We start from the raw sequence: 15,214 nt of genomic DNA on the forward strand, positions 1-15,214 counted from the left end.
GTGCGCGTTACTGTAAAACCACTTCTGGTGTCATAAACACTTTGTCTCCAAGCAAATGACCAATGGATCCACATTTTGTTTTTAGGTACGATAAAATATCCAGTGTTTTAACTGGTAAAAAGTGACAAAAAGGCCAGAAATGGATACAGATTCAGATTTGTGTGTTGACTCATGGGTAAGTGACTGACATTTTTAGGTAAAATTGTATATTTACCTACAAGTGTTTGCTCACAAGAGATATTTTGATGGTAAATAGCAGCAAACGGTGATAAAATAAGAAATCGTACCATTTTTTAAATCTGGTTTTACTTTATGAATATTTCCAGATATGACTTGAAACTTTAGAAGTTACTTTTTAAACATATAGTTTGGTTAAAAATCCCCTGAATGAGTAAATAAAGCACTTTAAAAAACATCTGTAGAGCATATTTATTGGCATAAAAGTTTCTTTGTTCGACCTGTTTGCTGTTTTAGCCATTCCATGCAGTGCATTTTCATCAGTGCAGACAGAGCCTCTGCATTGTGTAGCAGGAGGTTATGCAACTTTTTAAGAGGTTGTTGCAGAGATGATTTCTTAGTTTTTACATATACTTATATATGCCATCAGAGTTGTAGCTATGTAATTTTCTGACATGTTAGCTTGGCTTACTTAGAGTTCAGTTTAAGTCATAATCTGATGTACAAGCTGTTAGGCTTATAAATCAGAGGATTGAAACAAAACTGACAGAACTTGGGCGCTTCTTTTGATTAATTTGATCAATTTAAAATAACATCTTGGTTGCAATGGAAACTTTCTGTCTGCCTCTTGAAAGTATTTTTGTTTCCTCTTGGCTAATTAATGTGACCTTTCCAACAACCCTCAAAAGGAAGATTTTCCTGGCTCTCATTTTTAACTCAACTAGTTTTTTGTTGCCTTTTATGTTTTCTCAACTCAACCAATTATCATGTGATGTCGCATCATCTGGATGCTGGTTTGTTCGCTTCAGCCCCTGCAGCACCAGCTGCATGTAGAGATGACTGACAGCTCAGATATTGCTCTGTAGTTTTTAATAACAGTTGCTGCGCTGCCACAAGAGACGCAGCGACGAGCGCATCCTTATCAGATGTTTGGATCATCTCCCAGGTTCTCCTGCTGAAAAAAAAACAGCACAATGTGTTTTTGTTTTTTGCATGAGGCATTTTCAACAAAAATGGGGGACATGATGGTGATGTGGCGAGACTGCCTGTCACCTTCCTTTGCTCACGTTTGTTGTGTTTTTCTGTGGAAATTCGGAGTACTCTGTGACCTTCAGGCTGTGCTAAAATCAATAATGAATAAGGCTCGGCTCAATTTTTGATAACCTGTCATGGATACTCGACTTTTAGAAGCCTGTTGTGATCATGTCAGGATTTACTTTGACAGATGAAACCTCATTTTCACCCCGTTTTCTCTCCTTTCCATTTCAACATTTTCATCTGGTCTCTCATTCATGCCTCATGTCAGTCGGGGCTTCATTCTGTCAGACACTTTATTCTCCAGACACTTTGGTTCTTTTCTCATTTCTTGTTTTCGAATTCCACCCTTTACCTTCTTTTAAAATTTCATCTTATTGCAACAGTCTGTCTCACCATTGCTTAATTGTCTTTCAAATTTCTGTTGTACTTGGTCAGAAAACCTAAAATTAAAGTCAGTTTTATTTTCCTTTTTGCTCTTTCCTTTTTTTTTCGGTGCTCTTTGTATTCATTTAGTAAACTTTGACACATTAAATGTGCCTGAACTGCAAGGTAACAAGGTATTTAAATGTAAAGAATAAACCATGTGATCATTTCTTATAATTTTTCTCAACTTTATCTGTGTAAAATTGTATTAATGGTTTAATCTCAAAAGTAATTCCTCACTTCTTAAAAATCACACTTGCAACAGCTTTAACATGCTAGCAAGATCTGGTAAGAAAAGCTTAAAGTTGTAGCTAAATTGTTATGTATTTAGCATTTTCATAAGATATTTTAGGATACATTTGCACAGTTGGATAAGAATATTAGTTTTTGTCTTATCTGTGAATTCATTTTCACTGATGACATCCCTCCTATGAAGCACAAATAAATTTTTTATTCCTTTCAATTTGCTGCAATAAATGTCAGTCAATATGCAAAACAATAAAAATGCAGAAGCAGATAGTGTTTTGTGACCAAACTACAAAAGTATTTAAAATAAGGCTTATATTGGTCTTAAAAAACGAAGTAAGATCAACAGTTACTGCATTACTTCAGTGGAGAAACGTTAAACTTTGAGGAAAAGTCTGTGTAGTAAGAAATGTTAGATATGATTTTGTTTGTCTTCTTTTTGGTGCCATTTCTGAAAGGAAGTAATGAAAAGCCTAATGGGATTTTTTTCACAGTTACTATTTCCAAAGCAAAGTGAATCCAATATAGTTTGAGGTTTTTGGAAAAATAGTAAGTCTGTGTAGCCACTGTTCTCAAATGGAACCACAAAATTAATAAAATTTTTCTGTTGAACTTGGGAAACTTAATATAAATGGACTTCTTTTTTTTTCTTTCTTTTTTTAACGTTGCTATTGTAGTGACTTCAGACACCCAAATACGTGCCCTCCGGCACCGTAAAGACAGATTTTCATAATTCTGTGAAAGATAATTACTAAAACACAATATTTAATTAAACTATGGAACATATTACTTTTTAATCTGAAATGAAATTGTGTAGTCAGATTGCATAGTTTCTGAGCATCTAATAAAGACGGCACGTGGGAGCGGGATAACCGCAGTTGGAACTAATAAAGTTAATTATGCCCACATTCCAGTTCCACGCCTTTCATAACAAGCTTACAGGCAGTGTCATATTTTACAGAGGCCCATAAGGAACAGCAGCTTCTAATTTATGCTATACATCCCTGTTTTCTTTATATGCATATAGTGAATAAAGCCTCTCAAAATGTAGAGGCGGGAGGGAAAAAAGCCATGGAAAAAGTGAAAACATCAGCAAAACAATGTTTTCTGTATTTATTCCAAAAAATATAGTGATTTACTATGAATATTACAGTATTTTCCGCACTATAAGGTGCACCGGATTATAAGGCGCACCTTCAATGAATGGCCTATTTTAAAACTTTTTTCATATATAAGGCGCACCGCATTATAAGGCGCATAGACGCTTCAGTTTGGGTTGCCAATTTGTTCTGTATTATTACACATCCACATTTGTAAAGAAGAGGTCCGTGAGTACTTTATATAGTAGGCTGCCCTAGTCATTGTTTCACTCACGGTGTTGCGATATTGTGCCCAACTGCTTTCTGGGTAACACAGACCAACCGACACTCTGTCTCTGTCTCTCTTCCCCCGACCCACCCGGCTTTAAATGTATAGGGGCTGGTCCCTTGTTAGCCCTAGTCGAAGCACCCCGGATGAATGTCTAAAGCCACTTTGTTGACATAAAGAATGTCAACAAAACAGTCCGACTCGGGCCTTATAGTGCGGAAAATACGGTACTAGTAATCTGCATCACGGCTGTTTTCTGGTGATCATAGTTATCAAGGCATGACCAGATAGTGACCCACTTTCAGCTTTTTGGTTAATTTCTGAAAACTAGCACTTAGGTGAGTGTTGTGTGTTAAAATACAAAGTTAAAATACATGAATTTAGCTAAACGCGTTTGTTGTTTTATTATCCAAGAGTATATCTTGACTAAAATAGATAAAACTAAAGGACGTTAAAACTCTCCACAAGTTTACATTTTTAAAGTTTTACCATGTAATTATAGAGGAAAAAGAAAACAAACATATTTTTAAAATGCTTGAGTTTAAAAACTGTATTCAATATTCCAGTTTTCTAAGAGATAAATGTATTATTTTAAGCTCTAGATTTCCTCATATTAAGTTTTTTATGATAAACTCATGGTAGGCAGCTTCTAGCTTTAACATGGTAACTGCAATCATTGCTTAAGACTTGAGGAAGTCCTAATAAATTGCATACCTGTGATGTTTATTGCACAATCACAGCTGCATTACTGTTGTTGTTTCTTCAGAATTGATCACATCTTTTCCAAACAGTCTGTCTGCAGGCGGTGCTGCTGCATGCCACAACCTGTTTGCAATAGTGTATATTGTGTTGCAATAAAAATCCAGGTATGCAGTGGGTTGCATCCACTGCTCTTTCACCATTCCATTCTTAGACAGTTGCTGCTCTTCAGCAGAGGAAGACAGAGCTTTACAATAAAGCTTATTGCCGAACATAAACTTTGATTGCTCCTTCATTTGAGCCGGTATCTCTCAGGTAAGGAATACAGCTTTACTCAAACACATTTACTTCAGGAGGCCAGTGATCGTTTGGAGCCAAATTGGAAGTATAGCCTGTCCTGTTATCATTCTTCAATGAGTTATAATTATGCTGTTTTAACTTCGCCTCTACCTGAAGATACAGAACCGTTGTATGTACTGTAATTTACTTTACAGATAATTTACCTTTCCGTCTGTAAAACCCTTTTTTTCAGCTGTTTACTTCCACTTTTCCCTCACTTTCCTGGAGGCTGAAAGCTCTCAGATACCCAGAAAGTCAGGTTGTTCCCATAGCTACCAACATGCTCACTTGTTGCCATTGGTCCTCAACTTTAGCAAAAAAAAAAAGCAAAGGGTTCTGAGTAGAATGAATAATGTAGATGTGCATACAGAAAGAATACAGTGCAAGTTTAAAAAATGTTTTTAGGATTTAGAAAAAGAATGACCTCAAAATGTTTCACTGAGTTGTTGCGCAGGTTTACCATTACTATTATATGTAGAATAAATGACATATTTCCCCACGCAAGTAAATTTATCAGTGCTTTGAATGAGAAGTCGAAACAATTTTTTGATTAATTTTGTTGCTAGCTGCAAATCTTATTCAAAATGACAAAAAAATACAAACAAAAAACTAATTAGAAACCAAGCAGCTCTAACACCTTAGCTTGATTAAACAGGTTGGTACAGTGAACTTTTAGCTGTTACTTTTTAATTAGTTCCTTCCTATAAAGAAATACACAATCCCACGCTTATGTTATTCTCCACTGAGGAGGACAAATGTGCTGGTGCCAATGACCAATAATTTAACAATATTGTTCAATGTTTGTTACGTCATTTAAAATAAAAGTTGCTTCTTCTAAGTAGCACCTGGTTTCAAATTGTGAAATAGTGCTGTGTGAAAATGGAAGCAAAGATTCAAGCAAAACCTGAGTTTTCAGAGGCAACCTGGGAAGAAAACGTCTAAACAACATGATTGCAATAATCCTAGTCGGCAATAAAACTTTTTTTGAGACTTATAAAACCTGCCATCTTTTATTCTGATTCCTCTGGATAAGTTGAGCACATTTCTTGCCCATTCAGGGTTTTTTTTTTCTGAGATGCAATAAAACAATTTTACATAAAAACGAGTTCATCTGATGGAGTTCAGTTGTTTTTGCAACATAAACTTCTTAGTTATATTTCCCCTAATGTCAGACATTTACAAGTTTTGCGGGTATAATTGATGCTTTAACGATGTGGACCAATTAAATGTCAGCTAAATACATTCTTGAACTGCGGGACTGAGAAATACAAGTATTTAGGAGTAAAGCTTTTTTCAATTTGGTCAGTGCTTGTCAGAGCTTGGTTTGCTGTTCGAGCTGAGATGCTATCGGCTCTGTTTCGATAGTTGTGAAATGTTTGTGTGCGTGTTTGTGTGTGTGAGTGTATATGTGTGTTCACAACCATCTTAAAAACACACACACCCCGGGGAGAAAAGCGAGGAGTGGAGCCAAATGTTTCACTACACCTCCTATAATCAGCAACAAAAGAATAACTAGAAAGATTTATGAACTACAGTGTTGTATTTTACCGAAATAAATGTGAAGACCTGGCAGGATGCTTAGGGTGTAAAAATGTGGCACTTTATGTCTCATTTATTGACAAAAAAAATAGTTTTTCTGTCTGAGCTAAATGTGAGAACCTGCAAAAATCAAACCCCAGACAGTTTGTCGGCTTCTCAGTTCTCTAATAATTTGTTGCTAAAGAGGGCAAAGTTGGCAATACAGAGAGAAGTTTTCAAATTCTGATAATTTGCTGAATTTTAACCACTTGACCAGTCAATGCAATTAGTTCTACCAAAAGAACCTTTTAGTTCCTGTTGGAAATTACATTTCGAGTCCGACTAACACTGAAGAATGAGTGGCATCTTCAGGGCTGGCTAACGGCTGGCTGTTAATGGATGTTCTTTGTGCTTTTTAAACACAGCAGACAGCACAGTGGTGCAGTGAAAACGCAACACTCGCACTTGAAATGAAATGAAATGGCTCTCTGTTCAAGGACTAACATCGTTATTGTTCCATTTAATCACCGTTGGTTAAGTGTGTCTCTGCCGGGGATTTCTCAGAAAAACCATCCGGCTTTGTTTTGTCTTATAAAGATGTTGCATATGTGACTGCATGAGGCAGCTTCTTAAGTTATATTCAGTTCGTGCAATTATGTATTTAAACTATTTGAACTCTGAACCCAAAATCCACAAAAACATCTGTTAAATAGTCCATTTGCTGCCAATTAATAGCCTGAATATGACGTGTGATACTGTAAGTCTTCGGTATTTATTGTTCTTTTTAAGATTTATATATGTAAAAAATGCCAAAGTAATATAGAAAACAAATGATGTACATTATGTTAGTTGGGCTCAGTTAATAAAAGAGAACCCATTATGCAAAATTCAAACGTCATTTTTTTTTTTTTTTTTTTACTTCCACTTGGGTTTCTGCTGCTTCTTAAAACAGCCCAAGTGCTTAAAAAACAGAAAGTTTTTTGGTGTCTGGAAAATGAAACATTTCAAAAACCTCTTGATTGTTGAGTCACAATTGACTGGCGCTGTGCTGTTGCCTGGCAACCACAGCAGAGCACCAGCACGTCCTCTGTACAATGGCTGCTGGAAAAATCAAGTGTTAGCATCTAGAAACCACTTGCTGCATTCTCGTTGGTTGCGCAGGAGCATCTACTAATGCTTTTCAAAGAAGTTTGGTTGTATAACTGTGTAAATTTTTGGAGCCATTTTAACGTGCGAGTGTAAACGTTGAGTTAGGGGCGTGGCCAGCAGCAACCTATCCCAACCTTTTAAGTAAATCAGTTCTGTGTTAATTCATATAGGCATGTTATAACTGTAGGCATACGATGATTATCAGCTGTGACTTCCAGGCAGTTTAGAAATTTAGTTTTCCGTGTTCTTTCTGCAGACGACGGGACCTACCAGCGAGACCCGCCTCCTCTCTGCTCTTCCTCCAGTTCAAGTCGTCTCGTTGGGGAAAACAGAAAAAGCCTCGTCCCAGAGGAGTTCGCAGGCCTCCTTCATGGATCCTCTCCGGCTTGTGAGCCGCCGGATACGCCTTATCACCTTTACAGCCCCAAGCACTTTAAATACGCTCCCTCAGAGGCGCAGGGCAGCGTGCTGCAGACTCCCGAGTTCAGCATTGTGATCGGCGGCGGAGCCTCTCAGGGTTTCTCTAGAACAGACAACAAATCGTCTCCCCAGAGGTCCCAGAAGCCGCAGGTCGTTTACCGAACCATCTTCCACACCCGGGTCAATCAGGACCAGCTTCAGCCCAAGAACTTTGAGCAGGCGGACCTGCCCGGTGGATGGTCCACCCTGAACCACCCGTCCTCTTGTTCCTTGGGACAAAACGGAGACGCAGCAGAGCTTCAGGGGAAGCAGGCGGGGGGCGAGGCCAGGGACGGCTACGAAGAGAGAGCCTGCACCCTGGGGAGGATGAGATCCGTCCCACGCAGCGTGTTGGACCTGCAGCTCTCCAAGTCTCTGTCCAAGTCCGATTCCAACCTGGTGGCCGTGTCGCCCATTCAGGTGAGACCTTTTTATTTTTTTAAATATTTTATCTGGCCAGTCTCAGTTACAAAAATCATACCTACTCCAGCAATCATCTCATAACTTGTTGTAAATCTAGTAAGGCTTATTTCCCCTACAAAAGGGATTTGCTAAACCTCCCATGGGAAATCCGTCAGCAGAAGAAATTAAATCCCACCAAGAGGCTGATGAGAGCACTGAAGAAATGATATCTGTACTAATCACCAGTATTATTCAAATGTTTGGACTACAAAGTAGTATTACCTGACAGAACCGAAGAAAACATTCCTACATCACTAAAATCTCCCAAAGGATATGGACCAGCGTCTCCTCCAGCATAGCAGTCACAAATCAGTTGACATTTAAAATAAATATCTGAATTTAGAACCATTTTTCTATAAACATGTTGCTTTAGTTTCCAAAACAAAAGGAATGCTCTGTGACACCAAAACACCACCATATCCACCGAAAAGCACAGTAGCGGCAGCATTTTTTTAACGCTAGTAGATGATGCTGCAAGTCAGTGACTTAATGTGGAGCATGCCTTAGATAGAAACTTTTTAAGCTACTTACTGCACTGTTTGATAACTAGAAATAATTGGAATTGGATTTTTAGTATTCAATCAGTGAATGTAATCATGACTTCACCAGAAGAAAGTGAAAGTCTTTAAAGACTGAATGTTGGTTTCAGTTTAAAAAACCAGATTGTTGCTGATTTTGTGTATTTTTCACTTAAATTGTGATGCCGCATTAAAAACATGACATTTAAAAATGGCTGTGAACTCTTTCCAGATGCACAATATGTGAGACCTTAAGGCTGCCGCAGTAGTTTTTGAAAATATTTTGTGATTTGTGTCCTATTTAAAGAGAAAAAAAGTTCCTCTTTGGTGCGTTTTCAACTATTCAGAATATTCATGTGTGTAAATTAGAGTTTCTATGATGTGGCTTCAGAAACTGAGTTCAGCCAATGAGATAACTCACAAATCTGGGCCACAGTGTTCCAGTGGCTGGTGCTTCGTTTGAGAGTTGTTTAATTCAGCCTAAATAAATTATAAACTACAGAAAATACATATTCCGTTTGATGAAAATAAAGCTATTAGTGATGAAATCTTTTTTATTTATTTATTTTTTTTAATTTAAGCTCAAGATGTTCTGATTTTTTTTTTTTTTTTTTTGCAAGTCATAGGTCATGTGTGAAAGTGTTTTTTTTTTTTTTATGCGTTCAGGAGGAACACAGCTGGGGGTCTGGGTCCCGGGGCCAGGGGCCAGGAACGCCCGGCTCCAGAGAGGGAGCCAGCCCTGAGAAACGACTGGAGCGGACCCCGTCCTTCACCGCTGAGTGGGAGGAGGTGAGATGATGCAGACAGCTCAAGCTCTGGATTATCTAGTCAATCAATGGCGATATTAAAGAAGGAATAAAGATGCGGATCGGTGGTTGTGCTGCGACTCGTGTATCTTACTATAAAATTGATTAAAGCAAATCAGCGTTTGGTCTCTGCAGGAGGGGAAACTGCAGCCTCAGCACCGAGCGGCATCGCTTCACTTTCCTTTGAAACGTTCTCGACTTCGACAGCGTTAGATTACCGTGTTCCCACTCTGATGCTTCTGGACCTTCAGGGAGAAACCAAATATTTGAAAGTAGTTTGAATTGTGGAGGGTAAAGGTCAGGGGTCAAAGCTGCTGTGTTTTGGTTCCTGACATGAAAGTTATTCAGCTACTTTTCTTATCAGAAATAATTTTACGAGATATTAAGAATCATTTACCATTTTCATACCACTTTTTTTAAGGAAAAAATGCAGATCAAATCATATAAATAACCTGGACTATTTTTAAAATGACGCTAATGATGCGAGTGAAAGCCCATTAGTGTTTGCTGTGCCACATTTGCATGTACATGTTCATTAATTACCCAACACAACTCCTGACTTGCTGTCTTGATGAATTACCATCAGTGTTTTTTTGGGGTTTTTTTCTCCTATTTATGGTAACATTTTATGTCTACTGTTATCTAAAGGGGAAACTTCAGATGGGAAAACACAGAACAGCAGATAGAAAAAGTTGCATTATTGGCAAGAGACGAGTCACAAAAGCTCCTCAGGATTCAAGCAGATTTAATTTTTGATTCAAATTTGGTATTTGTACGTCATGTACTACTAAATACTGAAGTTATTTGTTAATATCACTCAGGCATAGACTGTTAGGAAGTCCTCATGGTGTTCAGATGTAAATGCTTTTAATTAAAGAAAATAAAACCAGAATGACATGCATATCTCAAATGAAATTAATTTGCCCTAGAAGAAATTTCCTGACTGAAATATGTCTGCAGGCAGAAGATGTTTTCTTAAGTTTTTTGGCTAAATGTTCGCTCTCTGTGAGAACGGTGTTTTAAAACTTTGAGATAATTAAATATATAAGTTGCAGTAGCATCTAGTCTGTCCTTAATCTCATCTGCATTGGGATATTTGGCAGTGCCAATTTATTTACCGTTAAATAGGCTTTGCTTCATAATCCTCTGTGGTTTGCCCGTGTTGGTTTTGGTCCTTGTTCCTGACGAGTTTTTCCTTCCGTTTAACTTTCCATCAATGTGCTGTGAAAAACCAGCTTCTTTATCAGTGGCGTTATGTGGCTTACCTTCCTTGTGGAGGATTTAAGTGACTGTTACCTGGACAACCATGAAGTCGGCCACGATATAATGTAACATTTCTGTACTGGAAAATTTGCTACTGTTGGTTCAATTTTCTGAAAAAACCCTGTTTTTTTAAGTCCTAGACATATATTATTCCTTGTTAATCAGATCTGATTAACGAGCTTGTTGGGATGTGATTGCGATCACTGCTTGTGAGGCTCTGTGGATGGCGGCTCTGCTGCCCGGTTGACAGATGAGCAGGTTGCACAGTTCAGTGGTTAGCAGCATGTCCACTGTGCTGCAGCCAGCAGTCACTCTTCCTCTCTTCATCTCGGTTCAGCTGTCTGAAAGTTTCCGGCTGACATTCAGCATCTCGGCTGCTATAAGGATCACATTATATGACGCATGAATCCAGAAATAGAACTTAGCTTTATTCCTGGGAAATAACTTTTCCCCCTATTAATATGTACTGTACACATTGCTACCTCTCTGTGTGTTTCCCATCTGTTTAGATTGATAAGATTATGAGCTCCATCGGCGCAGGGATCGGCAGCGGATTGGACGTCAAGGAGGTTACCTCAGGTAAACGGCATCCAGTGTGTGTGTTCGAGCGAGGGTGACTTAAAGAATAAATCCTGGTAAAACACAGCTGGCTGATGAAGATACATGCAAATTTCAGATTGATACCTCACCACTTTTCTCACCACGTTCCCCAAAATTGAACAGATATTTAGTTAAACCATCAGATAGTTTTGCAGATCAGCATAAGAACCAGGCATCTGTAAATACTAAAATAAATAGATCAGTTTTTGTTCTAAATCCAATAAAACCAGAAAGCTTGATGACTGGGTTTGGCAGCACAGGCAAAAGATTTTAATTCTGTTTTAATACTATAGAAATGCAGCAAGTTGAGATAAATACAGAAAAAATATCTTGAGAAAAAGATCTCTTATCTTATGACATATGAGAGTCGGTGTAATCAAAACGGAATATGAAAACAGAGCTGGGAGGAATACACTAAGATGTGAAATTGAATAAAAAAATTCAGCTTACTTAACTTTGTGAGGTAAAAGTAAATGGGAGCTGAATCTGATCTCATTTAGAGTTTCTGTCAGGGTTTGATTTTTTTACTGTAGTCATATTCACAGACGTTCTCTCGAATGCTCACTTTCATACACCGATGTGCAGCTTGATGAAAGCAGAAAAATGTGAGGGGGAAAAACACCCCAAACAAATTAATAAAAAGAATTTTTCTCTGTGCAGTCATCTGAAAAATGGGTTTATTTTTACCTAAAAGCAACTCGACTCTCCTCATTTTCTTATTTCCTAAAATGTTCAGGATATTCCTGTAAATTACAAGCAAACTTTTGAGCTTCTGAAGTCTCAGCGACTAATGGTTCAGTATCATCATTTCTACTCAGTCAACTAAATATCGGGTGACGACAACATGCAAAAAATTTTCTTTTTTTCTTTAGCTTTATCTTACCTGCTTCTAAGTGTAGAAAATGTGCCTCTTTTTCATGAAATTTTATGAGTTTCTAACATCTGAAAAGGGTTTTTTTTAATTAATTCATCCACTCCCAAATGCTCTTTGTTTTTGTTTCAGCTCCTCTAATACTATTAGGAGTTTAGGTTGAATTTTGCGCAACAAATTTGTTGCTCGTTGAAACAATGAAAGTTTTGACGGGACAGTCATGAGTAAAAACAAGTGAATGGGCCAAATTCTTAGTGTGGGCTCTTAGTTTAATGGACTTTCACATAATTATTTTTCCAAATCTCTCAAAGCCCACACAAATACACAGAAAAGTTGAGTTTGTAAAAATCTCCCCTGTGGATTATGATTTTAGGAAAAACTACACTATACCTCAGTAAAATGCCAGTCGTGTGGATGAGAGGTAGAGAAAACGTTTGCTTTGTGACACATCAGTGTTTTTGTAGACGGTAGAATAAGACGGGGATTTTTCTGCAAATGCAAAACATCCTCTCCCTCATGCAGTTATTATATATTATTCTTATCTAATAAACTGTCATGAATCCGTCACAGTTAAATAAGCCTGGATTCCTAGTGAAGGTGAACAATAAGTAAATTAACTTGTTCCTTGCAGCTGTAATGCAGTAAAAACAATCACAATTTTTCAATCATATCAAATAAAAATGCAGCAAAATGTAAGTTTGTAGTTGTGACTTGAAAATAATGATTTAAGGGTTTGAATAGTTTAAAAGTGTATATCCATAAAGTACAGTTTTCCTCCACCTGCACACCCGATTCCTCCTCCAGTGATGATCTGTTTTCTGCATGCAGCTCCTCTCGCCTGTATTAACTTCCACATCCCTCCACCTCCTGATCCCCCGTTCTTCTTCTTATTATTATTATTTTTTTCTTCTTCTGCTATTTCATCCATCAACGCAAAGCCGTTTCTAACCATGGTTACCGTAGCCACAAATCCGGTTTGTGCCAAAGCAGCTCCACCTTCCCACCAATGCTGCTTACACATACAACACAGGCAAACATGCATATGCAGGACTGCATGTATCCACTCAGGATTTTGTATGTGAGCGCGTGTGTGTGTGCGTGTGTGTGTGTGTGTGTGTGTGTGTGTGTGTGTGTGTGGGGGAGGGATTCTGGCTTAAAGACAAAAGAAGCTGCAACTGTTGTGGCTGTTATCAACGGAGTGAGGCAGATACATGTATAGCAGCAGAGACGGCAGACAGGGTGTCGATCGTCGCTGAGGGAAGATAGAGACCAGAGGGAAGTTGGTGAGGAGGGGGGGAGGCAGAGCTGAGGAAAAAAGAGAGAGGGAGAAAAAGAGAGAGAGAGGAGGCTGCAGAAGCATACAGATGAGAGTGGGAGTACTTGATAAAGAGAAATCTACAACGCAGCAGCTCGCTCTCTCTCTCTCTGCGCGCGCACACACACACACCGGCTCACAGCGAGCAAGCGAGTGAGCGCAACAGCTGAAGTGAGAGCGGCGGCGGCTGCACTTTGCACGGCGACAGACTCGGATCTACACTTGGCCTGATCTCTGGCAGGATTTACCCCCGCAGGAACGGATACAACTTTCAGTTCCTCCCTCCGCCTCCCGTTCTGCCTCTGGCTGGATTCTGAGAACATCTGGACATAGGCGCTTTACCTGCTTGGCTTCCCTGCATGCTGACCCCATCATGCCCCTTGCCTAGCCTCTTCCCTCCCCCCCTTTCACCCTCTCCCCTCCCTCCATCCCCCTCTGACTTCCCCTCCCTTGTAATCGTCCTCGCCAACAGACTCGTCCGAAAGCATGGCGGGCTCCTTCGACAGCCACTTTGCCCGCCATAACATGATGTGGCAGTGCCAGCTGTCTCAGCCGGACTGCCGCTGCTACCGCGTGGACGGCTACTCCCTACTGAAGCGTTTGCCCCTCCACCCCCTCATAGGTCCCCGCTGCCCGCTGCAGTCCATCGGACAGTGGTTGGACTCCATCGGTCTGGTCCAGTACGAGAACCACCTGCTGGCCAACGGATTCGACAATGTCCAGTTCATGGTGAGTGTTTTTATGATTTAGATTTCATTTTGAATATATTGATGAATGGGGATCATCTTCTTTTGATTGCATATCTTTGCATCATCTGGATGTTTAGAGCTGGTTATATTTCTTTCTTTCTGTGATTCTTTTCCTCTCTATTCGTCTTTTCTTGTAATCACTGCTGCCTCTCCCCACTGATGCCATGTGAAGTCCCTCCTACGCACAGAAATCCTTCAACATATCTTCACCAGCAGCTCTAACTGCACACATTACAGAATCGAGCCGCATTCATTGTAGTTTTTGCTGAGATTTTGTGCTTCCAACCACCTGTAGCCTGTGGGTACGAGAGCAGACCGATCCTCTGGGTTTGCTCCGGCGATCCCGTCCTGTGACGTAGGAAAGAATCTCGTTTGGGTCACTTTTCATTAGAAAATGATGTGCATCAGCGAGGGAGGCTGAACGATGAAGTTGGAAATGAGGAGAAATGGGGAGGGCTGGGGAGATGCGATGAAGTTAAATTGGGAGAAATTGCAGCAAAGGCAGAAAGACACAAAGCGCAGGGATGCTGACTGTATGAGTTTCCCCGGAGACTGGCCCCGCCGCGGTGGAGCCAACTTTAAAAATTCAACAAGTTTGACTTTTTATTTCTGTTTGACGTAAACAACTAATTGCAAGTTGCTGTCTCTGTTATGACAACAAACAAAAAGTATCAGGGGAAATCTGTGCAGACATTTTTGTACGTGTGCTCTGGTCCTCCACTCTTGAGTGACCTGCATCTGTTACTGTGGCAACCGCATAAAATCCAACTTTCTCTATCGCCTTGTGTTTTCCCCACATGTGGTTAATCTGTTTGTTTTAGCTCCAGTCAACAAGAAACTGTTGATTGAACATAATTTTCTTATACTTTTCTTCTTCTCATGTTTTTATCATTAAAAATATCTAAAGAGACAAAAATAGCAAACATCTGAACTTGAACTCTCCACTTTTGGACTAATTTACGATCATATTTTGTAACTTCTATCCTTTCTGCTACAGGTGGTCAGGAAGTTTTAGAGTCAGAGGCAGTGAGAGATTAGTCACCATAAAATAACATTTTACTTTTTTCTAAATAAGAAAATGATTTTCAAACTGTAGCTTCTATTATCAATATGTATGATTATCATGGTTAGTGCTGTTTACTGTGAATTCACTTCGGACTAAAAACTTTTACCTTTAAGTTGGAGACAGCAGAGCTACAGCTAACGTTTAACGT

The 15,214-nt window shown here is 39.2% G+C and overlaps 1 protein-coding gene across 9 annotated transcripts in view; it reads left to right on the forward strand.

Moving 5' to 3' along the window:
• The window catches only part of anks1b (ankyrin repeat and sterile alpha motif domain containing 1B), a 201,311-nt gene that overhangs the window by 120,781 nt on the left and 65,316 nt on the right, over positions 1–15,214 (forward strand). For all 9 annotated transcript variants that reach the window (XR_014086089.1, XM_008400554.3, XM_017302833.2 and 6 more), the window contains exons 14-17: positions 7,214–7,836; positions 9,063–9,185; positions 10,975–11,044; positions 13,874–13,980. Coding sequence is in view for 8 of the 9 variants with exons in the window: in XM_008400554.3 (XP_008398776.2) it covers positions 7,214–7,836; positions 9,063–9,185; positions 10,975–11,044; positions 13,874–13,980 (923 nt within the window). In the remaining variant the exon portion in view is untranslated. The remainder of the gene's footprint in view (positions 1–7,213; positions 7,837–9,062; positions 9,186–10,974; positions 11,045–13,873; positions 13,981–15,214) is intronic.

The sequence above is a fragment of the Poecilia reticulata genome, chromosome 23, assembly GCF_904066995.2.
Source record: "Poecilia reticulata chromosome 23, P_reticulata-male-v2, whole genome shotgun sequence".
In the NCBI taxonomy this organism is placed as follows: domain Eukaryota; kingdom Metazoa; phylum Chordata; class Actinopteri; order Cyprinodontiformes; family Poeciliidae; genus Poecilia; species Poecilia reticulata.